The sequence below is a fragment of the Dermacentor variabilis genome, chromosome 10, assembly GCF_050947875.1.
Source record: "Dermacentor variabilis isolate Ectoservices chromosome 10, ASM5094787v1, whole genome shotgun sequence".
Lineage (NCBI taxonomy): Eukaryota > Metazoa > Arthropoda > Arachnida > Ixodida > Ixodidae > Dermacentor > Dermacentor variabilis.
The window spans coordinates 28,191,401-28,217,787 of NC_134577.1; the positions used below are offsets into that span (position 1 = coordinate 28,191,401).

At 43.0% G+C, this 26,387-nt stretch overlaps 1 protein-coding gene across 1 annotated transcript in view; it reads left to right on the forward strand.

The window, feature by feature from the left end:
• Window positions 1–1,940: 1,940 nt before the first annotated feature.
• The window catches only part of LOC142559971 (membrane metallo-endopeptidase-like 1), a 32,219-nt gene continuing 7,772 nt past the window's right edge, over window positions 1,941–26,387 (forward strand). Inside the window, exons 1-13 of the mRNA XM_075671689.1 lie at window positions 1,941–2,007; window positions 4,818–4,920; window positions 7,018–7,193; window positions 8,036–8,244; window positions 10,124–10,318; window positions 12,289–12,375; window positions 16,251–16,381; window positions 18,493–18,718; window positions 21,041–21,139; window positions 22,419–22,496; window positions 23,766–23,878; window positions 24,574–24,632; window positions 25,148–25,199. Of these exons, the coding sequence (XP_075527804.1) occupies window positions 1,941–2,007; window positions 4,818–4,920; window positions 7,018–7,193; window positions 8,036–8,244; window positions 10,124–10,318; window positions 12,289–12,375; window positions 16,251–16,381; window positions 18,493–18,718; window positions 21,041–21,139; window positions 22,419–22,496; window positions 23,766–23,878; window positions 24,574–24,632; window positions 25,148–25,199 (1,595 nt within the window). The remainder of the gene's footprint in view (window positions 2,008–4,817; window positions 4,921–7,017; window positions 7,194–8,035; window positions 8,245–10,123; window positions 10,319–12,288; window positions 12,376–16,250; window positions 16,382–18,492; window positions 18,719–21,040; window positions 21,140–22,418; window positions 22,497–23,765; window positions 23,879–24,573; window positions 24,633–25,147; window positions 25,200–26,387) is intronic.

Consider the following 26,387-nt stretch of genomic DNA (forward strand, 5'->3'; position numbering starts at 1 on the left):
ATTGTCTAACGATTAAAAAAATTATAATTACCAGGTTTTACGTATCAACACCGCGATCTGGTTATGAGGCACGCCGTAGTCGGGGGCTCCGGCAATTTGGACCGCCCGGGGTTCTTCAAGGTGCATTTAAATGTAAATACGCAGGTCTTTTCGCATTTCGCGTCCCATTGCAATGCGGCCGCCGTGGCCGGGGTGCTATCCCACGACCTCGTGCTTATCACCGCTACACCATAGCCACTAAACAACCACAGTAGGCGATTTTGTAACGATTCTTCGAGCGCCTCTGGCACGAGGTCAACTGTGCCGCACACTAAATTATATTCGCGCATTTATAGACTTCGGAGAATTCTTTCCAGAGGAACCTGCTTTTCGTCTACCAATATCAATGGCTCTTACGTTATCCTCAAGGCTCACGTTATGTCCGCCCGTTTACTTAAATTGTGGAGTTTTACATGCCAAAACAAATATCTCATTTAGTAAAGCACTGAAAGGGGTTAGTTGGTGAACGTTCATGGTTATATTGCGCTCAGTTTTACAAACACGATATTAAGGAATAATAATATTTGGGGTTTTACGTGCCAAAACCACTTTCTGATTATGAGGCACGCCGTAGTGGAGGACTCCGGAAATTTCGACCACCTGGGGTTCTTTAACGTGCACCTAAATCTAAGCACACGGGTGTTTTCGCATTTCGCCCCCATCGAAATGCGGCCGCCGTGGCCGGGATTCGATCCCGCGACCTCGTGCTCAGCAGCCCAACACCATAGCCACTGAGCAACCGCGGCGGGTGATATTAAGGAAGGGCAGGACGTGGACGGACGTAGCGCAAGTCCGTCCACGTCCTGTCCTTCCTTAATATCGTGTTTCTAAAACTGAGCGCAATATAACCATGAAATATCTCATATTGAGCAGGCTTGCACACGTTACAGAACAACCGTAACCGATTACAATTACTTGTAAAAATAAAGTGGATTACAGTCAACAATTGCAGCTCCGTGAAAGTAATTCAGCAATTAGCGAAAAGCGATGCATTATACATAGTTTCCACCATACCAATATTAACACCGCACAAAACAGAACAAGCTTATTTAGCGTTTTCGAAACGTCCTTTGCAGCCGTTCATACGTTGTTGATCTTCACAAAGGGTTGATGCTTATTATTTCATTCCATAATCTTCTTTCCTTTCTCTCGTTTCTTTCAGCGACACTGAAATCTCGCTCGATTTGCACGCTGGAGGAAAGAAAAATCTGTGTTGCAATGTACATTGGTCAGCAAAAGTAGCAGACCCCAGGGAGGGCATGCCGAAGAGAATGCCAGCTCAACCTGGCGCCAGGTCGATCAAGCTCGCATGAAGTCCACCCTTGTCCAGTGCACAACCACGTTATTATATTATTAGTCGCCATGACCGTTCGCTCTGTCCGACACGCGCGAGCTATAAATACGTGGTTTCTACGCAAGCCGCCGCTACCTGACAACTGTGTCTACAGACACAGCTGTCCCAATGTCCTTGGTCTACCTTCAGGCAGACCAAAGGCCTTCTCAAGGTAATAGTTGTACTGTTATGCACCAAGCATGGGAAGCTTAACAGAGAATATTAAGACGCTGATTGTGGGAAGGGGGTAACCCATGTACTGTACATTTTCATTCCTTTGAATACTGCAGTTCCCACCAGAATTGAAGTGCTCAAAGCTGAAAAATGTAACATGCAATTGGTTAAGGAAAGAAAGTGTAATGTAAATGCACTGCGCGTTACCGAGGAAACAACGTAATCATGTAATTACCAATCGACGTAATTAATCACGTGCAATTTGTTACGTACAAGTCTCATTATGAGGCACAGCTTGGCCGGGACACTTCGGAATATTTTGGCCGCCCGGGGTACTTTAATTTGCACCTAAATCTAAGCGCGCGGCGCATCCACGTATTTCGCCCCCATCGAAATGCGGCTGCCACTCCCCGATTTGGAGCTCAGCAGTGCAACGTCGACACTGCTCAGCTACAGCAGCGGTAAGCCCTCTAAATAACATCATCACTGGAATGAAATGAGGCTTGCTACCACCGAAATTACGAGACTGCATTGCAGCATGGCAGGCGTCGAATGTTTGCGGAATGTGTGTTCCCCGAAAAAAAAAAGCCCATTTTCGACCCAACTTTATCATGCAGCGAGTACAATAGTACAGCGCTATGTTAGTAGCTTAGCAATATATATATATATATATATATATATATATATATATATATATATATATATATATATATATATATATATATATATATATATATATATATATATTATGAAATATGAAATACTCTGCCTTCTTTTTTTACATGCAACTACGGTATACGTCTGACAGCCGATAGCAGCGGCAACTTCAGCCATTAACTTATAAGATACTTATTTGAATGAGTTGGTCTAAGTTGATGGCATGTTTGTTTATATCTGTTTCCACTAATTTCACACATCTATCTTCTCAAACTTTGGTGATTCGCGCTGCGCTCACTCTATGACCTTCGGCAATGTCCTTGGCCCATGGACCAGCGCTGCCTGTTGATCTAGGGCGATGAAGGTGCTGTGCGCATCATTTCATTTTCCACCCTTTTGTTCGGGAGTAGCATGATATACGCATGCCGCCAGGCTAATCTATCCAGGATACATTATGTCTCTCTCTCTCTTTCTCTATTTCTCTCTCTGAATATTTCTTTTCCGTCATTCGTTCTTACTGCGGATTTCTGGTTTTCCAGTCAGAAATCGAGGCGTAGTGAGAACTGACCAATTACTTCTGATAATTCTAATTAAGAATTCAGGGAAGTGTTCGCGAAGACTTGCACGACGGATGCGATCATTATTTTCAAGGGGCCGGATTCCTGTAATCCAAGAAACATGACTGTGCATGGGTACATTAAAGACTAAAATAATTTGTGCAGTACCAGACTACCCTTCTGTGACACCAAAAGGAAAAAATAAAAGAGTCTTTATTACCGTGAGAGTAGGCTTGGCACAAGCTAGAGAATCCGCTTGAACAAGAAACTTGTGGTGGCGTTACCTTCATTCCGGTGCCAGCTTGCGGCGACGTAATGAACACTAAGGGCATCCATCTTCTCGAGATTATAATCAAGGCTTTATCGGTGAGATTCATTTCAATGTATTCCAAAGCAGCCAAGCACTAATACTCCTGTCAAAGAGACACCCGGAAGTTCATTTTTACATCCATCGTTTTTTATCTCGAGGAAGATGCCAAGGAAAAATACAGATAAGCACAGGGTGGCTAGCGTCGCAGTAGGCGCTGCTGTGTTTAGCTTGCGCACTTTTCTTCTTAATGAAATGTATGTCTTTCGCATCATATATATTGAATAATATTTTTAGAAGTCACATTCTATTATTTGTACAAAAAAAAAAACACCCCTGAATGCGCATCTGGCAGCTACGTTTAAAAACTTTTTATTGGCCATGTGACACGACCACAATTTCCTTGAGGTTGAACTACCTTATACTTCATTCGGACGGGCACTTTCGAAGTCCTTTAAACCAACGATAACATTACTTCAAGGGAAGGCGCACGCTGTCACATCGGCGCATCAAAGCAGGCCTAGTTGAAGGGAGCTTTGAGTGAAGGAAGTCCACATTTGTCCTTCGAAATTTCAAAGGAATACTCTTGAGCCTAGGGCGTCCGGCACAAGAAGAAAAATCTGTATAGATCCGGATATTCAATTTTCACTTGTATAAAACAAGTTTCACAGTATTATAGAAGTTTCTAAGCACTAAGCATTTTCGTTACACCTACAATCTCAATGATGAATGCGCTAGTACAGTAGAGCTGGCATGGCCTGTCGCCATCAGCAACGTCAACGCAACATGGCAGCCGTGTGCGATTCGGTTATCGGCTGCTGAGCATCCAAGTGTCCTCGTTAATTTTTTTTCAGTACGTCGTTAGCTTTTCTTCGTTCCTCGTCACTTTTGCGCTTGAGGTTAAGTTGCATTTTTTCTTAAAAAGCTTCGGCGGAGACCTCTTGCAGACCGCGTAATAAGGACACATTTCCTTCAAGCTAATGTTCCTCAAGGTAATGTAAAGTTGATGGTCTGCGACGTCCTTTTCAATGGCTATTCACCGTCGCCAACGTACGCGCGCCGATCATCGGCGCTTACTTTCTGTGGAAGTTTAACCTTCTCGTCGAGCTTCACCACTGCCACCTTCGTGACTCCTGAACAAACCTGTCCGTAAAAGGTATCACCCCGTCCGCACCACGTTTGCGTCTCGTAGAAGCAAACACCCAGGTACCGCAACCGTGGCTGACCAAGCTGCTGGAATTTCTACAGCTGTTCGAACCACCCTCGCCGGATGGTCCAATAGTGCACAACGTCAGGCACCACATTGGGATTACAGAACCACCAGTATACGCGCGACCTTGCAGCTTAGTCGGAGACCGTCTGAAAATTGCAAAGCAAGAATTCGAACACATGCTCGAGTTGGGCTTCGTTCGTCCTTCCGCTAGCCTTTCGTCATCTGCTTTACACGTGGTGCCCACTAACACGGGTGATTGGCTGCCGTGTGGCATTTGCCATAGGTACCCTACACCCCACATCCCCGATTTCACCGCATCGCTTCATGGTTGTTGCATATTTAGCAAGGTGGATTTAGTAAAAGCCTACCACCAGATTTCTGTTGAGCCTTCTAACATTCCTGAAACCACAATCATTGCCCCTTTTGGCATGTTTGAATACGTGCGCATGTCATTCGGCCTCCGTAATGCCGCTCAAACATTTCAGCGGTTTGTCGATCAAATACTCTGTGGCCTGACTTGTTGCTTCGTTCATTTAGACGACATTCTTGTATTCAGTCGCTCGGCTGTGGAACACGAATCTGACCTACGTGAGGTGTTTGAACGCCTCCGCCAATTTGGCCTTGTTGTAAATCTCGAAGAGTGAGTATGGCGTGGCCTCTCGCGATTTCGTGGGCCATCGTGTGGACGAGCATGTCACACAACCCGTCTCATCCAGTTTTCCACGTCCGTCTACCACCAAGCAATTACGTGCATTTCTGGGCCTCAACAATTGCTATCGCCGTTTCATTCATGATTTTGCTTCAATTTCGCAGCTTCTGCACATTCTACTCTCAGGACAAACACGAGCTAGCATGCCTATATCATGGACTAATGTTGCTGAATTTGCTTTAATCACTACCAAGAACGCCCTTGCTACCACTAGTCTCCTGGCGCACCCGCAACCAGACGCTCCAATGTCCTTTATGCTAGACGTTCTTGGCATAGCTGTTGGCGGCGTGTTTCAACAGCTGGAGGGCAACACATGGCAGCCTATACCTTTCTCTTCAATGGAGCTGACACCGCAAGAAACCCGCAACAGCACTTTTGGTTGCTAATCGCTGGGACTCTACATCGCAGTCGCCACTTCTGTCACAACCTCTAAGGGCATCAGTTCTTTATTATCACCTACCACAAACCACTAATTTATGCTATTACCTCCAACAGTGCCTCGCACACTCCCCGCGAAATTCACCAGCTTGCTTATATCTCCGAATTCCCTACTGATATTCGGCATATCGGTAGTGCCTATAATCCTGTTGCTGACGCGCTGTCACGGATCCATATAAATGCAAGCCAAATAAATCGTTCCAGCTTTGACTTTGTCCGCCTCGCTACCGCTCAACGCACAGACCGTGAATTTCAAGCACTCCGGACTGCCAACTATTTTCTGCACTTCGGAGATTTCTTACTGCCTGGCTGCAACGTCGCAGTGATATGCGACATGTCTACAGGTCGTCCTCGACCGTACGTTCGACAACAATTTCGGCAAAAAGTTTTTGACGCACTACACTCCTTATCGCACTCTGGTGGACGCGCCACACAACGTCTCGTCACTTCCCGCTATCTGTGGCCGCTTATGAACGCTGATGTCCGTTGCTGGGCTCAGGCATGCCTACGGTGTCAGCGCGCCAAAGTCAGTCGACACACTATGGGCGCGCCTGGTCATTGTCCACCACCAGACATTCGTTTCCGCCACATTCACATTGATATCCATGGTCCTCTACCGCCGTCCTCGAACCAACGATGTTACTCCCTTGTATCGACCGCTTCACACGCTGGCCTGAAGTAATACCACTCTCTCACATTACTGCAGAGTGTTTAGCTCCGGCCATCTTAAATACCTGGATTTCTCGCTACGGCGTACCACATGCCATAACGACAGACAGAGGAAGACAATTTGACTAGTCCCTCTTTCAATCTCTCTCTCGTCTTCTGGGTGTAACGCAGATATGCACGACAGCTTATCACCAAAGTTACAATCGCATTGTAGAATGCTTCCGCCGTCAACTGAAAGCAGCAATTCGCGCCCATGACTCCATGATTGTATAGACAGAGCGCCTGCCTTTGGTTCTATTAGGTCTTCGCATAACTTTGAAAGGGGATACACTGTGTTCCTTAGCAGAAATCGTTTTCGGCACGACACTCCGTGTACCCGATGAGTTATTTGCCTCGGAACCGTCATCTGCTGACCGAAAATCTTATGCCGACCACCTTCACATTGCAATGCCCAATGCTTTACCCCCGCCGCTTCGTAACAACCGCAGAAATGTTTATATCAGCGCATCTTTACTTCATGGCAGTCACGTATTTATGCGTCACGACGCTACTCACTCTCTTTTACAAGCTCCTCACGACGGTCTCTACAATGTCCTCAAGCGTGACGCTAAGTTTTCCACACTTCTTGTCAGCGGACGCGACGAGACAGTTTCGGTCGACCTCTTGAAGCCAGCTCATCTAGACTCTGGCCCTGACATTTCCCATCTCCACAAGTTAAACCGCTTAATGATAGTGCCTTCATCGCTAGGGGAGGGGTGGGGAGGGCCATGTAGTTAACTGCACTCATAGAGCCCCTCGGTGGAACAAGAAGAGACTGGACTAGCGCCATCAGGCATATAGGCTCGACGACGGTAGCCGCGACATCAACGCAGTCACCTCATAAATAAATAGAGATTCTTTCTGGGTCTTCTGTTCCTACAGAACCATATACGAGCTGGCCCTATGGATACTAGGAAGCAAGAGGTCACGCACAGTCACCTGGTTTCCAGCCCACATGGGACAGATTGAGGATGCCCGGCCCTACCTCAACGAATCGGCACACAATGCTAACCGAAGGATCATCGTTCGCGTAGCTACCGAGCAACGTGATGTTGTGGGTACAGACAATCGGGACTCTGCTTCCTCTTACAAATAAATTACTAAGCACTTTTACTTGGTTTGGAGGATCTAACCGCTCCCACATTGTAAACTGAATAGACCTCAGTTTAACACTAAGGCTTCTACAGACGGGCGCACACCCAAAACCCCCTACTTCTTCACAGGATTTACCCCGAAATTCAGAAAACAAATGCATGTGCCCTGTGCAATGACTGAGCGGACTTAGATCCCATGCTCTGGCGATGTACGACATTACCCAGTGATGAAAGTAACGATTTTTGACGCTGGGATGTATTTCTACGCAGCCAGTTATGGACGAGTAAAGAACATTAACTGGCTGTCCAACAGGCCCGCGACGCGGCGGAGAGGCTCAGCCTGTCTGTTCCGAAGTGGGAGCGAGCCGCTGCGCGCTAACGTGCGCCCGAAAGGACCACAAGTTCATCCATCTATTAAGAAATAATAAAATAGTAGTAAACAGTAACCAATTAAAACTAAATAAATACCTACAATAACTTCTTCAACTTGATGAAAAGAGCGCTTGGTCGGCATCTGCTGCTGCTTTGGGCGGCGTCAACTTGGTGAGCGCTTGCTTTTTTTTATCTTCATTATTCTTTCGAACCGAACGAAATTTCCAAACCAAACGAAGGCAGAGCTTTTCAAGAATACTTTATCAGTGATAAGAAATTTGTCGCTTCTCTTTAAATTATTTCTCGCGGTTCTTAACGGAAGATATTTTTCTTATTGAAGTATTTATTTGCTCCCTGAAATGCATACCACAAAACACGATACCCCAATGAGTCTTTCACATAATTCATTTCTTTCTGCCTTTTCCATTTCGCAGAAGTTCCGACAAAGGAAGATCAAGTCGAAGCTCTGTACAGGATAATGAATGATTCGGGGTTTGGTCAGTGGCCAAGAAAGCCTAAAGACAACGAAAGTACTCCCGCTACAGGAAACTGCAGTGAAGTACTTCAGAAAATTCCCATTTCTTCCCTGCTAATAATGTACGTTGATAGAGATGTCCTGGAGCTTAAATCTTACGTGATTCAGGTAAGAAATCTTTAACTGAGACTGGTACCATATGCAACTGTGTTCTTTTGATACGGTACGTAAACGCACAAACGTTGCCTGTACGGCATAAAACATGAACAAGAAGAAAAAGGCTTTCTATTCGCGTCTATTATCGTCTAAAAGGTAGTTGTCAAGTTATCCCAGCACAATGAAACCCGATAACAAAACAGGGTGCACCGTTTCAAACTATACACCCGACACGCAATGCTCACGCATCAATAATTATGCGGAATGCATTCTTAAATATGAAATAAGAATTACGCATATCAGAATGCTAGCGCATACTATATATATATATATATATATATATATATATATAAATAAATATATAAATATATATATATATATATATATATATATATATATATATATATATATATATATATATATATATATATATATATATATATATATATATATATATATATATATACGTAATTTCGATGAGTGCGATGGCTATGACTGGTTTAACGTTCACCGCCACATCTTACAGTGATTGTGAATCAACGTTGCAGTGCCTCGGCCAGCATAGACCAGCGGCTTTCACTCGAATTCGCTCTTGGTATTTGCTCTTAATTATGACAGTCAGAAATGGTAAAACAGGTAAAAAAAATGTTAAGCTAGCTTGAAACACGGGGGACCGAAAGAATGGCGTGGGTAGCGCGAGTGCCCAACATGTTGTCCATGTCGTTCTTACCGTCCCGAGTGTTTCGCGCCGGTTGAACATTTTTTTGCGGGCGTACCAGCTACCCGGAACCTCGACCTTTCAGGTGAAACCAGCCATCGCTCAGTCCCCTCTAGTACGGTCGGCAAAAAGTACACGCGATGTATTCTCATTGTTATTGTGATTAGCGGTCTTGGCGCTGTCACGTCCACGGAGATGCCTCCTAGTCAGGAAAGTGCTTTGATTTTAGCCAACAGATGGCGCTACAGCATTAGCGTCGGTGATTCGTTTGCGGTGCAGAACGCTCTAATACCTTGATTAGTCACATCATCATTAATTTGATTCTATGCTCAAGCACGGTATACACTCGATGATGGTTCCGTGGATAGACGACGCATACGCCGCGGGCCTGAAGTATCACGGTAACGTATAACGCAAAGATAACACTCTCTACAATGTAGCGCATCGAATACGCTTTGACTTGAGGACAAAGGCTAAAGTTCTGATGTGCTACGTGTATTGTTTGGCGCGTTAAATTCTTTTCTTGCATATTAGGAGGAGTCAATGATGTGAACTCAGCGGATCGCTCAGTTAAACAAAGTATTATCGAAAAAAATTGGTAAAGCGTGGGTATCCAGAAATTAAGTTCTGCTAATGAAACGCCAGTTACCTGTTAAGAAAGTTTTCCGATCGCGAACTCGCTGTCGATGAAAAACGGGGTACGCAGGCAAATATATATATAAATTTGATTTTGTTTCTGTTTCGTTCTTAAATGAGTATACTACGAATGAGCGCTTTATGGGTTTTCAAGTTAACGAAGCTATCCATTTATTGACTGAATCTCTTGTCCCATCGATTTCGTTGAATATGGGGTTTAACTGTAAACACTTTGGGATATACCGCATAAGCTCATCGGTTGAGTGCTCGAAATACTTGGTTATAACCGGGTTTGACTGTATTGTGTCAGAAGATGCTGAGCCATGCTTTTCACTATTGAACGTTTTGGGACTGTTAGCCTTATGCTAAGCTTTTGAAAAGTACTGCAGTCCTCAACTATCCGCTGCCCACGCATTGCATTTCATCAGGACCCTCCGAACGTAAAGTGATCACAAATTTTCTGATATTCTGGATTTTACAAAAGAAGCCAAGCACCGCGCGTGTCAGTGAAATAATGCATAAACTTCGAATTTTCAGATGGACCAATTATATTTCGCAACCGTGGGTAGGAACCAGCTTATTCAGCCAAATAAAACTAAGAACAAGCCGATAATTGCAGCCTATAAGAAAGTTGTTAAGACTGCACTGAAACTCATGAACTCAACGTTCAGTGAAGAGGATGCATCTGGGCTTGCGGATACACTCGTGGATTTCGAAGGACAGTTAGCCAACGTAAGAACCATTTGCTTTATTTTGTATTGTTTCATCTCTTTTTCTTTCTTTCTTAGGGGGGGAGAGGAGGTGCGCTGTGTGTGGTCATCCTGCAGAGTTCTATGAAGACATTTTTTTTTAAATGAAAGCTGCATGATACGGACTTCTATTAGTACTAACATGTCTGAGCGAAACTTATAGGGCTTTGTGTTTTAGGCTGAAACCGAGAAAACTAAAGAAAGATACACAAGTGGGTGGAAGCACCTTTACAAAAGTAGGTTTCAATCGAAAAAAGATCAATGATATCACATTTAGCACCGAGCTCAAAATGCGAACAAGGTGAAGCTGCGAACCTTAGTACGTGTCCTCTGACTATACGCAAGAAAAGCGGGGAGGTCAAGGACCTGCGTCCGCGTGCCGCTCAAGCTATATTTACATTTATTGCGATATCGCTTCTAAGGACACTCCAGACACACTTCTACCATCACCATGGGGTTTCGTATCAAGTCCAAGGGCGACAAAATCGTTGTGGTGCGCCGTGTGCTGTATGTGCGAGGAGACAGAGTCCGCCGCGCGCTGTGTTTTTGTGACTTAGTTCGCGTTGATGCGAGACGCAGCATGAAGGTCGATTGCAATAGTAAATTAGTGGACAGCTATATGAAAGAAGGATAGTTATTTTATCGGCTGTGTAAACTTGTAAACATTCGCCTAATAACTGAATTAACAAGTATGGTGTCACGCGCGCACAATCAAACCCGAACACATCTCACTCGATGACCGCGGATACTCGCTGTCAAAATGCTGGCGTGAGGAAGCGTGGCAGCAGCAGCGAGCGAATCGACCTTACTTTGCCCTTCGGGCAAAACTGCGACTTTTTTTCACTTATTTACGTCCGTTCTGCCCGTTGCTGGTAGGAAAACTGAGAAGCGGGCAATAGGGGAACAAGGGTAGAGGTTATACTCAGGGGTCGGGGAAGTCGTGGCACGCATCCTTGCATGGTTTGCCTGCGGCCACCGTGATATATGCATTGTGGCCTAATCGGAAACTCGATGGGGGCGAAATGCGAAAACACCCGTGTACTTAGATTTAGGTGCACGTTAAAGAACCCCCGGTGGTCGAAATTTCCGGAGTCCTCCATTACGGCGTGCCTCATAATCAGAAAGTGGTTTCGGCAGGTAAAACCCCACAATTATAATAATTAGTCGGAAACTTGAGTAGTATCAACGCAGTGGTTTATTTTCTGCAATATTTGTTGCTGGTTTCTACCTGTACAAGACTACAAACGGCCTTACGCCTGCATTCTAGGAAGCACCTCAACTTGGAGCCACTGCTTGGCTTGGTCAAGTCAGGCTCAATATAATCCCTTACGTGAATGCGTTCAAGAAAACGCAATTCTCACTTTGGCCACTTTCACGTCAGGCGTTATCTTGAGCATGACGTCTCAGTCAAGCAGTGGCTTCAAGTTAAGGTGCTTTTCTGAATGTGGTTCTTATTCTCATTATGTTCGAATATCAAGTGTAGTTTCGTTCCCGCATATTCACATTGCCGAATCGCGCTCTTTCCTTGCTAGGCTGCTTCTCCAGAACTTTGTTGTTTTGCATTCGATGCGACTGGTGTTGAAGAGCGGGATCTGCAGTTATATCGGATATTTCTGAGTCAGCAAAATTCATGAATCAGGTATTCACCGATAAAGTACAATGAAAGTTTGTCTGGGAAAATATACTTCCAAATAAAACCGCACGTTCATGTAGAAAACCAATACACCGAACACTAGTAACCGGATCAGAAAGAAACTTGAATAGAAGGAGCGCGTAAAGAGGTATAAGAAAAACGACAGGCGTAAGAGGGATAGATCAAAAGTAAAGTTGCATGCAAATGATTGCATTCTGTATCCTAAACCTGTCTGTATTTTTTTATCTATACAATTTCTAGCATTTAAAATACGTCCTTTCTATTGATAAGCATGGACTTGACTTTCACTATACTTACAGTTAACGGCCCCTCCGGAAGCAAGGCTCGATATCATGGGACTCTTTCACAAAACCACCATCGCCGAACTGCAAAATAATTTCACACAGGTAAGCAAACCGTTATCTTTTGTGTTCACAGAGGGACGCAATATGTTTTGCACTACAATAAGTGCTCTGAATCGAGAAGTCTCAAGTAAAAGCCGCAGTTCTGGTCCATCGCTTCTGGGGATACTGTCCCTTTTGCGTGACGTAACGTCCAGCCTGACGCTTGATTGGGAATATGGGCATGCTCTTCGCTGTCTGATGCAATGAGTGCGCGTGGAAAATATTGCCCCCAAAAGCTATCAACTGAGAATGAGCACGCAGGCATGGGTTAACTGAAAGCGTGCAACTTATCATTAGAGAGTTTCAGCGTGCACATTAGCGTAATGCTGTTTGGGAATACCGGGTTCCTGGTAAGGTGTACGGCAGCAACAGCGCTGGTAGCGACATCTGGTGGCGCAGTGTCTACCCAGAGATCATGCAAAGTTAATAATGCAATGACTTAAATATACTACTTATGTGTTGGTGCAAAAACTTTGTAGCGACCTAATCGTTAACGTGTAGTACTTTTTTGGTTCTTTTTCTGCGATAGCACTGACGCGACGCAAACATCTTGTAAACAGTTTGTAGTCAGAATATATGCCACACGATATCGCTACCAGCTTTAAAGCTGGTAGCGATACTGCTGTGGACTGTGGACGGCAGTAGCAATTGCTACTGCTGTCCACAGCTCTGGATGTCCGATTATCCGGGAACGTTCGGTTACGGAACGAGTACGTTTCTAACTAAAATACAACTTTCCTTTGTCCCTCAATATTGCCCGATGTATTGCGATAGATAAGTTTGCGTTAATTTGGAAAAGACAAAAAATTCCTCTCTTCACTTTGTTAACTGCCTGGGGTTTCTTTATTCATTATAAAAGCGCCGTCATCACGCCCATTGCTTGAATGCCCAGTTTCGCACAAGCCATATCCAGCAATATCCCAAATGTGCCTGCAGAATGCATATTCAGGATGGCATGGCTCTATAAGAATTTATGGACTAATAAACTGACTTGTGGCTGTGTGGATATATATATCTATATATATATATGAATGCGCTGAATATGAGGGGTCAAATCGATGCAGTGTTTTTGGACTTTTCCAAAGCGTTCGATGTAGTTCCGCATGCCGATTTAGTAACTAAACTGCTCTCAATGGGCATTGAACGCAATATCATCCGTTGGATAGAATCTTATTTGTCCTCAAGAAAACAATACGCTGCTGTTAAAGACTGCGTTTCTGGTACACTGGAAGTGCACTCAGGGGTGCCACAGGGGTCAGTTCTCGGTCCCTTGTTGTTCTTAGTTTATATCAATGACATCTATTTATCTGTTCAATCGCCTGTGAAGATCCGGTTGTTTGCGGACGATTGTGTTTGGACTAGTGTAAATCATCACTCCGACCAAGTAAGACTTAATGACGCGTTGCACTCAATTAGCGCATGGTGTGAAACATGGGGACTGAAGCTAAACACTTTGAAGACGGCAGATATTACATTTACCAACAAGAAAGAACCCTTCGATTTTGCTTATATTATTAATAATTCTTATATACATAAAACCCAGCGAGTGAAGTATTTAGGTGTTACACTCACAAGCAATTTAAGTTGGGAACCCCATATAGAAAACGTTTGCAGCAATGCGCTAAAAAAGCTGGCATTTTTGAAACGGAAATTTCGCCGTACTTCATCGACCGTTAAGTTAACAGCATACAAAGCTCTTGTCAGACCAAAATCCGAATATGCGGATTTGATCTGGAGCCCTCATCAAAAATATTTAATCAAGAAAATAGAAACAGTGCAAAATTTAGCTTTGTGGTTTATATACTCCACATAATCGCGTTTTTCTAGCGTGTCCGTTCTTCGCGACAGGGCGAAATTGAAAAAACTAGCTCATCGCTGAATTGTATCTCGCATAAAATTTTTATATCAGCTGTACCATGGTCACTACAAAATAGCGCGTGAATGTTATTTACCTGAGCCCCCCATGCGCTCTGCTCGTAGAAAACACAACAAAACAACTAAGCAACCATTTAGTAACCTTAACATCCATCAATATTCTCTTTTTCCCTATGCAATTTCACTATGGAATAAATTACCCGAAGAAGTAGTTAACGCTAATACAACAGAATCGTTCGTTCAGCTTTCAAATAACCTTTTCTTTGACCTCTAAATTGCCGCAATGAAAGCAGTTTCTTTTGCGTTACGCTTTTTCATTGTTATTTTGTTTACGTATTGCACTGTTGTATGTTCATGTTTATTTCTGTTACGTATAGTGTTACAATGATGTATGTACATGTTTCGTTGTGTTCTTAATTGCTAATTGGCAGTTGTAATTTACGTTGTTGTATGTACCCACTCCTGCTTGGGCCCGAACAGGGCCTACAGTATTTGTGTATATATATATATATATATATATATATATATATATATATATATATATATATATATATATATATATATATATGTATATATATGTGTGTGTGTGTGTGTGTGTGTGTGTGTGTGTGTGTGTGTGTGTGTGTGTGTGTGTGTGTGTGTGTGTGTGTGTGTGTGTGTGTGTGTGTGACGACACAAAGCCAACAGGCAATAACGCCAACAACGGATGCATCGGAGAAATTAGCTGTGGTTAAAATTGAAATACAGAAAATACTTTCCCAAGAGAGCGCGAATAAGTGACGCCATGGGACAAAAAAAAAAGATGTTTCACATCCGCCCACAATGGATATGAGTGGCGCTGGCTAACACTCACAGGGCCAAATCCAGTCAACATAAATACCCAAGCTAGTGGGTGAATTGATAGCCGTCGCAGTGGCTCAATTGGTAATGCACGCGTAATGAGGAGATTGTGGGTAGGTTACTCACCGGCGGCCAGTTATCTTTTCGTACACTTTCATTACCATTTGCATTAATATCTTCTGCATTTGACTTTCAACCACAGCTAATTTCCTGGATGCTTCCCTTGGCGTCATTGTCTTTTAAGTTTATATGCCGGTGCGCAAAAGGCACATCGAACGAATTTTGAAACTAGAACCGGTTTTGAGATAAGCGCAGTCAACCTTGCCGTAAGAATGCATTTTTGTTTCATTTTATTTACCACAATCCTTTTTATGCATTGAAGCACCAAAGTTACTGGAACAGCTATGCATTTCATCGCAAACCTTGACAACGCATATCTCGAAACTGGTGTCATGTGGATATGACATTAAAAGTCACCGGCTACACTTCGCATACTGCAGCATGTGGTGTAAAGTGACTACGTTAAAAGGTAATTTCAAAGTGCTTGTTAATTAGTGAAATATGCATTTTCATTTCTTGTGCGAATAATCTGTACCTCTTAGGGCCTTTAAATATTTAGTCACCGATAAATTAAGAAAACGGATATATATGCATACCACCATAGCTGGTTTCCCACACATTACGCTCATACAATTTTATTTGCACTTTGAAACTCCTACTGCTAAAGCACAAAAATAAATGAAGGTGCTTGATTGACCCTGCTTCTAAATACGCTTCACGAGTACTTCAGCTTCTGTTGTATTATCGAAACAGAGTTGAAGAAGTGTGGCAATCCCTGCTATTTAGACTAGACATAAAAATCATGAAACATTTTTGTTATTCTTTATGTCAGATCTTCATAACAAACGCACAACTGGAAGCTTCTCTCCAGATGTCCATTTCTGACAACACTGGCCGTACTACTTATGCGTTATCTTTTTGAGCACATTGCCTCGACGAAACTAATAATATTGCTTCATAAACGATAATTCAATTTGAGACTTGTAAAAAGGCCCAATTTTACAAAATGCCGATTTTTACTGAGTCAAAATTCTCCAGACCATAGCTGTATTTGCAAGCTGCTAAGAAATGCAAGTGATTCTAAATCTTCTCGCTTTCCTCAGATTCCACTGCTTGATATGCTGAATAAACAGTTTTCACTGGTTAACATTACGCTAACGGAAAACCAGACGATAGAGTTCCTTGCTCAGGAATACTACAGTAATTTGGACAAATTTCTTCAGTCCGTTCACTGGTGAGTAAAAGCAAAATCTTCAACGTTTTTGTTCTGTAGGGTTACATGATTGTAATTATGCAATTTCGGAAAGTAAAAGGACGTTCTAGTCGCACAGTTTTGCCAATCGAGTATTGCGAATGCAAGTTCAGTCAAAGCATGCGACACTTTATCGACAGAAACACCTTTCTCAGGCCTGCATGTGTCAACGCGATTATTTAAGAAGTGCTCAAGCCGGATAATGACAGAAAACAAGCTAAATTGCGGCAAGCCTTGGAAACAGCACCTGCACTTGCGCTAATGTAAACGGAGCGGTATTGTTCGCTGCCCTCTATAGTAACATAGTATATTTCGACGATATAGCTCAATGACTGCAACGTACGCTAATAGGCGAATACAATTTCGTGAATAATTTCAAGTGCGAATTCTCAGTGCTCCAATGAATTTGTTTCCATAACCCGATGCGATAGCTCAGTGACCATTGCGTTGCGCTCTTTAACAAGAGGTCACATGTTCGAGCCCACTCGGGGAGGACTCATTCTAATGGAGGTGGAGTGCAAAAAAACGTTCGTGTTCGTACACCCCGCATGCATTGGGTGCAAGATAAGGAATCCACGGTGGTAAAATTAATCCGGCCTCTCCCACTATTGCATGCCTCAGAACCACATCATGGCTTTGGAAGACACCAGGATTTATTTACGTTAATTTCTTTCCATAGAGAGAACTATAGTGGTTTTAGGTTGCCAAATTTCAATAAAAACGGGTAGAATCTGTAAGTGAACCACGTCACTCAGCGCTTGCGCGAAGAAGTCTCGAAATTATACATTTTAGACATAAAGCGAGCATGTCATTCAGCGGTAAGATAGAGCGGTGGTTCCTTAAGAGAGACAGTGCTCAGGCGTACCGCCACTTTCGACTAGGACCTCCTCGACCATTACGCAATCTCGCAAGGGCTATAGCGTTTCGATCACCTGATGAGCTCGCACAGACGCGTCATCGCTGTCTCCCATGGTTTGGACGCATCACTCCGTGAGACAGGCTTTCTCGGTAAAATCAATGGCCAAGACCATTCCCTTCAATTCATCACCGTCTCTTTGGACTATTCATTGACTATCTTGCACGCATTCCCGATGGAGTGCACGTTTGGAGCGTGTCTGAAGGTAGTAACATCGTTTGTACGAGGGTACAGTCAGGTGGCACTTCAGATTTCTGGCTTTTTGGTTGAAGCTCAGAAAATGTTAAACAATTGTGTTCATGTATGAAAATGATTAAGTTTTGATGTACCTGAATAAGTCCGACCACCTAACCTTCGAATGTCCTTACTGAAATAAAGACATTAAAATGTGCTAATTATAGCGCCGCAATTGGCCAGTCAGGCTTATAGTAAAAAAATAGACTCACTTCTCCAGTAGGACATTGAGTGAACAATACAGGTGTGCTGGTGCGCTCTCGTAACATACCACTTATATGTTTCTTTTTTTTTATGCGCAAGTTAAGTAGCGCTCGCCTCTTTCACCCTCTTTTTCCCTCACTTTTTGCGCTAAGTACCATCATGCTAGTCAAAACGCTCAGTATATCTATTTATTTGCGTAATCAAATGCAGCCCCTCTTGCAGTTTGAGCTTATAAGTGTAGGCGGTGTAACGGAATATTACCAGTTTTTTAATGTTTTACATTGGACGGGATACATTTCTCTACGCAATCGTCCGTGAGAATCGTAATACCTTTTAATTAAGCGGAATGTTCGTAGACATGTGTTAATACAGATCACAGCGCAAAATTGAAACCTTTTATAGAAGTAATAAATAACAAACTGGCTTTTTAATCCTACTGCTTCCTAGAGGAGGAGGACAGGGAGGGCTAGGAGAGGATGTAGCCTTGCAGAGGCATGCCGGCGGCAGCTTCACCCGTGATTCTTAGACGTGGCTAAATTCAGAGCTTTAACTACTAGGACAGAGGCTAAGGCACAATAATGTACAGGACACGGGGCTACTCGCAACTGAAAGTTTCATTCGAAATTTTAAAGACATGGTTAAAGCCAGGCTTCCATGCCAACTCGCCCATTTTTCACTTTTGATCATTATACACTTGAGCATGTAAAATCAATCGCCACGTTCAAATTTCTATTTCTAGCGACACCCTATTCAACTTCGCCGGATTACGACGGGTTCTGAGTTGGGCTGCGCAAGCATCCCAGAAATTCCGCAATGTTTCGTTCGAGCTGAAAAATGTCTCTTCGGGAATCAAGGCACAGAAGCCCAGATGGGAAACGTGCGTCAGCACAATCAACAACAAAATGCCTGAGATCGCCGGCTACCTCTACGTCCAGCACAAGTTCAGCGGAGGAGCCAAGGTGGAGGTAAGCAGCACACGCTCGTTAAAGATTGCTTTTTTTTTTTCGCTACAACTTTTTTAAACCCTCATTCATCAGCGATAGGTGGCGTTAAGACCATGGCTGCCATGGTGTGTTTCTGGCTCGTGCCATCACCTCTGGCGCCTGCAGTACACAAAGACTTGGCCTTCGATATCGGCTTCTGGATTTATCTTTTGTTTATGTGTCAAATTTAGACTCCCGATCACAACCTAACATATTGCTGTAATTGTTGTACGGATTTGTGGACCATTTGCCAGATTTTATGTGCCACCCGATGAGTGTGTACACACCTGCATTTTCTTTTTGTTCTTGTGTTCTGCAAGATCGCACCATTCTTTTTTTATTGCGATAGCAGTTATACGGATCATGCAAGCGCATTTCCGCCGTTGGCGTCACCGTTAGGTTTCGTAAAAAGTCCAAGGGTGATAAGACCATCGCCGTGCTCCCTACGTGGACGTGAGGTGCGAGTGCAGGCGTGCGACGGGATCCGACGATCGCGGCTCAATCTCGCTCGCACGAAGGAGTCGAAAGCGGTAAAACCCCTTAAACTTCGTAAAGTAGCGACACTTTCTTCCTTCACCTTCACTCTTTCTCGTTTCTCCTAAACTCGACCGTGGCGCCGGCTACACTGTTCGAGCGTAGCAAAAGCGCCAACATGAGCTCCTCAGCACTCCATAGACGCTTCTCGAGCGAAAAGCATGGCGCGAGGGCCCACGTGATGACATTAGGCCAATAGCGACGAGGCGTCGGCCTCGGCCAGAGCGCGCGAGGAGGACGTGACATTCTTCAAAGCGGGGGGTTACTTTACGAATTATTAGGAGCTTTAGAAAGCGAAGAGGAAGCGCGCCGTCTTGCATTCTGCGCAAGGCACCCAACCTTGCGACGCACCGGGCCGAGGGGAGAGAGGGGCGGGGTAACTCTAGCTGCAACTGCGCATGTGGTCGCTGCACGCGGTCGCGCGGCCGTATCTTGAGAGCGATCTGCGTTGGGGGCAGAGCCCGTGTGCGTCGGTGGCTCGTAACTTTGTGCGGGCTGGGTCTTCTCGGCGCTTACTTTGCGTTGAAGCGGTAAACAGCACGAATGTCACTTCGCTCGCAGCTGCTGCCGCATTTCCTCACACCAACGTTTTGACAGCGAGTTTCCGCGGTTGTTGAGTCGTATGTGTCCATGTTTGCTTGTGCGCGCGTAACACCATGCTTGTTAATTTAGTAAGTGTGCCTACGTTCAAAAGTTTATGCGACCGATAACGATAGTATCCTTACATCGTATAGCTGTCCCATAATTTGCAATCGCAATCGATGCTTCACCTTTCAGGCAAAACTGCGGCTTTTTTTTTTAATTTGCTCCCCTTCACTCAGTATGCCCCTTCCTCTACTGTTCTTCACTCGCTATTTTTTCTATGTACCTATACTTTCATAGAGCTGGCAGGCGTCATACTACTTGTGACAGTTGCCCGTTAGCTCTCTTCCTGCTTTGTGTGACTGTTTTATGCATACAAATTTAATAATAACATCGTTAATTACTCCAACGTGGTCGTCGCTGAAAGCTGCGATTTGGACACCTCCTAGAGCGTTACCTCCATGGAGATCATTCTAACCAGTGCAAAAATGCAACCGAAGCAAGCCAAAAAAATCAAGCGCTATATACTGCACAAGTAGCTATGGCCACGAAACTCTCTTTGTATTTGGGCAGCAGGAAAAAATACTTATTGGCAGAGGCAACGAAAAATGCCTCGGAATTATAGCGCAAAATTATGACTTCAGGCATCCGATCTTTATCGAACCAAAAACTAGAAATACCTATGGACAGCTGGCATTGAAATGGCAAATTCCTCATATCCAATATACTTACCTGCAAATGCTAACCTTAATAACCCAATGTTTTGCTATTGTTTTAATGTTAACCTTTAAGGAGCAATCGACAGATTCCCTTGACCGGAGCATTCTCTTGACAGCTAGCATCTAGTTCTCGTTTACACCTTTTCTTTCTTTTTTGAATTTATTTGCGGATGGTCATGTTTCATTGTGTATCTAATAACGAAGAAGTGTTTTTTTATATTTTCTTCTTGTTTGATCTATTCTGCTTTCCTCTTTCTTGTGAGTACATACCGCAACTTCTTTCCCCATTGAAAATGCATTGAAACGTGTTTGTGTATGTATTGTAAAGCAATCAGCAGTACAACATTGCGTTCTTATGTCTCATACGAGATAGCTTGCCAAACAACGTTCTGCTATCAGAGAAGATTCGTTTTGCTCAACGATCGACATCACTGCCCACGAAACTATGACGAACGCTGTGTTATCGTAGGTGGAGGACCTCGTCCACAGGCTGACGGTAATATTCAACGAAACGATTCATAACAGCACCTGGATGGACAATCAAACTAAGTCTGCTGCAGAAGAAAAGGTACAGTGGTATAGTTTTCGCTGTTGTCTGAAAATAATCTTAACGAGCAAGATCCTCTTATTCATTTCGGTGACTTTCTTTTTAGGTTTCCGTGGGGCACACAGAAATATTTGCACCTTCCGGGCTTATCTTGCCCCAAAACAATAATCCTCATCTATCTTGTTTTATTTTCATTTCTTTAACGCTGCGCCATCCACACTTCAAGTTCATTTATTTACGACATACATGGAGTTCGACATAAGTGGTTGGGACGAGGAAAAAAAAAAACTGCATTAAACCAGCTTGACTAGCCCCACGTCCCCGGTTCACTAAGGCATCATGGCAGTAAACGAGGAATACATTTCAACGCCAGTGTCAAATAAAAAAAAACATGATATCAAGAGAGAACATATTTTACAAAAAGGGAAATTTGACTATGAACATATTTAACACAGCATGCTTAAAGCAGAAGTGTTAGAGAGTGTGTGAACGTTTTGATAAGAATTCTTCAATTTATTTAATGCCTTCGGCAAGCAATAACTTAATGTTTGAAAGTCATAGTTTTTGCGCGTCCGTGGCGCCTACCATTTTTCCGAGTGTTCGAGTGTCTATTTAGGCGCGAAGAAGGATTTAGTTGCAAGTTAGCTACACTGTGTATATAACCGCGAATTTTGCAGTATCCGATCTGAAGGAAAGTAATAAAGTGTATTCATATAGCACGTTTAATTTAATTACATTATATTTAACTAATAGTTCTAAAGTATGCGCATTAAATGGTAGGTTTCCAACAGGACGTAGGACCTCTTTTTTAAGGGTAACAAGATTATTTATGGATTGCTGTGTTCCGTCGCTTCCACATTAAGAACAGTATGTGCCTTATGTAGGAATGTAGCAAGCGCAGAGTTTTCAAAAAAAAAAAGAAAGCAACCAAGACAGATTATGAATTCTGTTTATGGGCAACACATGTCCAAGAGGCGCAGTTTTTTTTTTTTTTGAGAACGTCTTACCCTAGCTTTTCTTCACATCTTTTTATTATTATTAGGTACGACGTTCAGTGGCATAGTTATACATAATTATCTTGCAAGCCGCATTTGGTCGCACACAAAAAATACAAACCACACCCGCGGAACGCTCACCTTCCACGTTCTATGGAGTGTGTGTCTCGTTCTAACGTCGTTGTCTGTATTGTTTTGGCGATTTACAAAAATAATAGTATGGCCCAAATTCGGTTCAGTTAATATTTGAACAAGCGTTTTTCTACGCTTATACTGTTATTGGCTGTTCCTTTTTCATTTTTCAGTTGGCAAACATGATTGCGAAAATCGGATATCCAAGCAGGATATTAAACAAGACATATCTTGAGCAGCTCTATCCATATGTAAGTCCTCATTCAATTGTCTAAAGAATTAGCACCATTAACAAGCATTTACTGTTATTACTCTATAGTACTCGGCAAAGCCTACAAGTAAATCACGTAAATACCTGGATAAAATGCAAATATACTTACTACGGAAACTCTCTGCGATTACTCTCGAACCAAACTTAGGAAGGGGTCTAACAGAGGAGGTCCCGTTACAGTCTTTGACTATCGGTCTTCCCTCTGTAACTACCATATCTGTAATATGACCAAATTTTTCACAATAAACTCCAGTTCTGATTCAGAAGTGAAAGTTCCACTGAACGGACTTTGCACGCAGTGCTTTGACCTTTTCCTTTACTGGAGGGATTGTATCCACATTTTTTGTCGCCATTGGGTCTATTTGTTAAGTATGGCATTGCAAATGGTGGAAAAAAAATATAACGCCACATTTTCCACAACCTTATAATTTTGCTAACGTTATATAATGTTATACTTTGAATTAAAACAAATTGTAGCGTCAAGTGATTCTTTAAAACCATTGGGCAGTTCGCTACCACACCCGGCGCAATTATTCGCAAAAGCAAATCACAAAAAAGAAATAGAACACTTTCCATATATAACCCAATATATGCAAAGAAGAATGTGCACGTATACAAAGAAGCCCCTTTGAACAAGTGAATTTGCCTCTAAGATGCGAAGAGATGTGAACAGAACCACTGCATTCTTTTTTTTTTCTTCTCTGTTCTCTGGGGACCTGGAGTAAATTATCAGGAACTCTACGGGCGGGAGGCCGTCATGTTGCAAAGCGTTTTGTTCCAGTATAGTTCCCATATCACGACTACAATCAGTCCGTAGTCTCTCAAGAGACATTCATCGGCATACTTAAGCGTTGCAGGTGCCAAACCCAAATTTGAGCAGCCCATATTTGGAGATGTCTTACTATATGAGCCAAAACAAAAAAGCAAATCACTGAAAAAATAGAAATAGAACACTTATGTTATCCAATATATGCAAAGAAGAAAAGGGTAATATAATGTACACGTATACAAAGAAGCACCTTTGAACAAGTGAATTTTCCTCTAAGGTACGAAGAGATGTGAACAAAAGAACTGCATCCTTTCTTTTTCTTCTCCGTTCACTGGGGACCTGGTGTAAATTATCAGGAACTCTGTGGGTGTGAAGCCGTCATGTTGCAAAGTGTTTTGTTCCAGTATAGTTCCCATATCACGACTACAATCAGTCCGTAGTCTCTCAAGAGACATTCATCGGCATACTTAAACGTTGCAGGTGCCAAACCTAAATTTGAGCAGCCCCTATTTGGAGATGTCTTACTACATAAGCCAAAACAATTGGATGCGAGAACTGCTGATGTTGGGAAAGCCATATGACAAGAATTCTGTGTAAGACATGAACTAAAATTTTTTTGCCTATAATCATTGTCAGCATTTCAGAAAATATTGAAGTGCGCTGCGTGGCGCATATCTCACCTGAAGATATTCGTTAAGTGCTGTTCTGGATTGACGAAACTAACACAAATTTATCTTCTGATTTTTCACACGTATCCTTATAGATTAGGATTTCGGAACCATCAATAAATATGCCACGAAAGAAAGAAACATACTTTACTTTATTGCGAAAACTTCACGATAGAAATGAGATCCTGCGTAATGTAGACATTTCAAAGGGAACTCGCACTTATCGATATGTGAAATGAAAATGTCAAAGCAACAGACAGCCATTAAGTGTTCCATTTCCTGGTTAATTCATCAGGAATGTAAATGTTACCACAAAATAAAAATTCACTCACAATTGCTCCTCCCATTAAATTAGGAAATCCCCATACCTACCTTTATGCCTTACATGGCTCTATGAGTTGCCATAAGAGATCGAGCCCCTTGGTTCCCCTCATTTCGCTCCTGGACTGACGTCAAACTTCGGAGGTCTCTTACTAAAAGCGTCCCTCTAACACGTTTTCTGAAGTGTTGAAAATTCCTTATAGACCAGTATTTGCTGCTTTCGGCTTTGTGGGAACTACATTTTACCAACAAACGTTCACATTGACGTTGCACTCATTTGCTTCAATTTTCCATTGCAGTTGGTTGGTGGGCCCCACGGCTGTGAATGCTTTCTACAATCTAGCTGGCAACGAAATGCGTAAGACAAAGTATTTACGGCTGCAGTCATTGCAAACTTGGCATACAATCTTTTTTTAACATATTGAGGTCACAACATAATTTTGCATCTGTCTGAATATTTCTTACTTAACAAATTAGACGTGACTATTATATATTCCTGAACAATGCATTTCAGATCAACGATTATGCAGCCATTTTATTAACCCAAAAGCTTGTCACACGTTATGCTGTTCGACTGATTAATCTCATCAATACTGGGTCACTGTTTAGGAGTAATATCAACTACTTCCGTGAATTGTACAAAAAAGCAAAGTTTCGTGCACCCGGTTAGCAGTGGCTATCTCAAAAAGTAATATTAAAGGTAGCTAATGTTAAGAAATATTAGTAGTCAGACATTTTCGCGCCATTTTTAAGCAAGAATTTCTTTGCGAGGTTCTTTTAAAATTATTTTGGGGAGGTGGGGGTGCGGGGAGCACAGTTGTCTAATCCAACGTTCAGAATTAATGGCTCAGGGCATTATCATTTCTTTTATAGTGTTTCCATCGGCTATACTGCAAGGCGTGTTCTACCAGCACGGTCTTCCACGGTAAGTAACATAACGCCGCGGAACGTTTTGGAAAGTAGACAGGCGTGCTTTCACGTGCGTAGGAGTTCTACACGCGCAAAGATCTTGTGTGATCAAAATGCGCACGTGCCAAACACTGACAGAATTTTCGCGTCTCGGGTAAGCACGCTAAAGAAAGAGTTCTAGCACGTCCACACAGATAATCCTCTGCGGAATACCAAGTTATCAGACATTTACCAGACGTCCTTGCATGGCAGCTGCGTTGGTGGCGTCATCTTTTGACGTAAACTTTAACCAGATAAATCATGGGCTAATATTGCGTTAACCTACCGACAACGCCTTACTGCTGCTTTAAAGCCTTGGTAAAATTGGTAAAATTAAGTTTTTTTTTTACTTTGATTCGACCAGAACACTCATGCAACAAGCAAACATTTTAAACGTATTGCAGTTAGACAAAGTGTGACAAGATGCCACTACTAGCGTTGCTACTACTGTTCCAGGCTCTGGCACACTTCCCCAGTCTCGAGTGCCCGAGTTCGATATGGCATCGCGCGCGCCCGCCGCCGCGTACGTTGAGAGGCAGGACGCGCGCATCGAGGCACCCTAGAGTTCTTGGCGAGGGGGGGGGAGGGGGTGAGCAGCTTAATCATGGGTCGCTCAGGAGCGAACCGGATCGTATGAGCCGCTCCTTCTAAAGAACCAGCGAGCCGGGGTTCTGGGAGAGTGAGCGGCGGTGCTTTTGGAGGGAGCCCTTACAAAATCTTTTAAGGAAAATCTATAGACTTCTATAAACATTTATTTAGACTAGTCTATAGACAGTCTATAGACATGACCTTACACTTTTTATAGACTAGTCTCTAAAAAGTCTGGTTCTGTAAACTGTCTATAGATTAACGAAAAGTCACGTTTGCAGACAATTCTCTGCAGAATGTCTATAGACAAAAGTGTATAGGCTTATACAGTTCTACTTTTGTAGACTGAAGTCTATGGAATGTGTATAGACAAATGTCTATAGACTAGGCTATTCCTATGGACAGCCTATGCACCTATGACCTTAGACTTTTTGTAGACTAGTCTTAAATGCCTTAGTCTATAGACACTCTATAGGCTATGTATAGAATTATGAAAATTCACGTTTGTAGACAAACGTCGGCAGAATGTCTATAGAGAAAAGGGTAGAGGGTAATACAGTTCTATTTTTGTAGACTG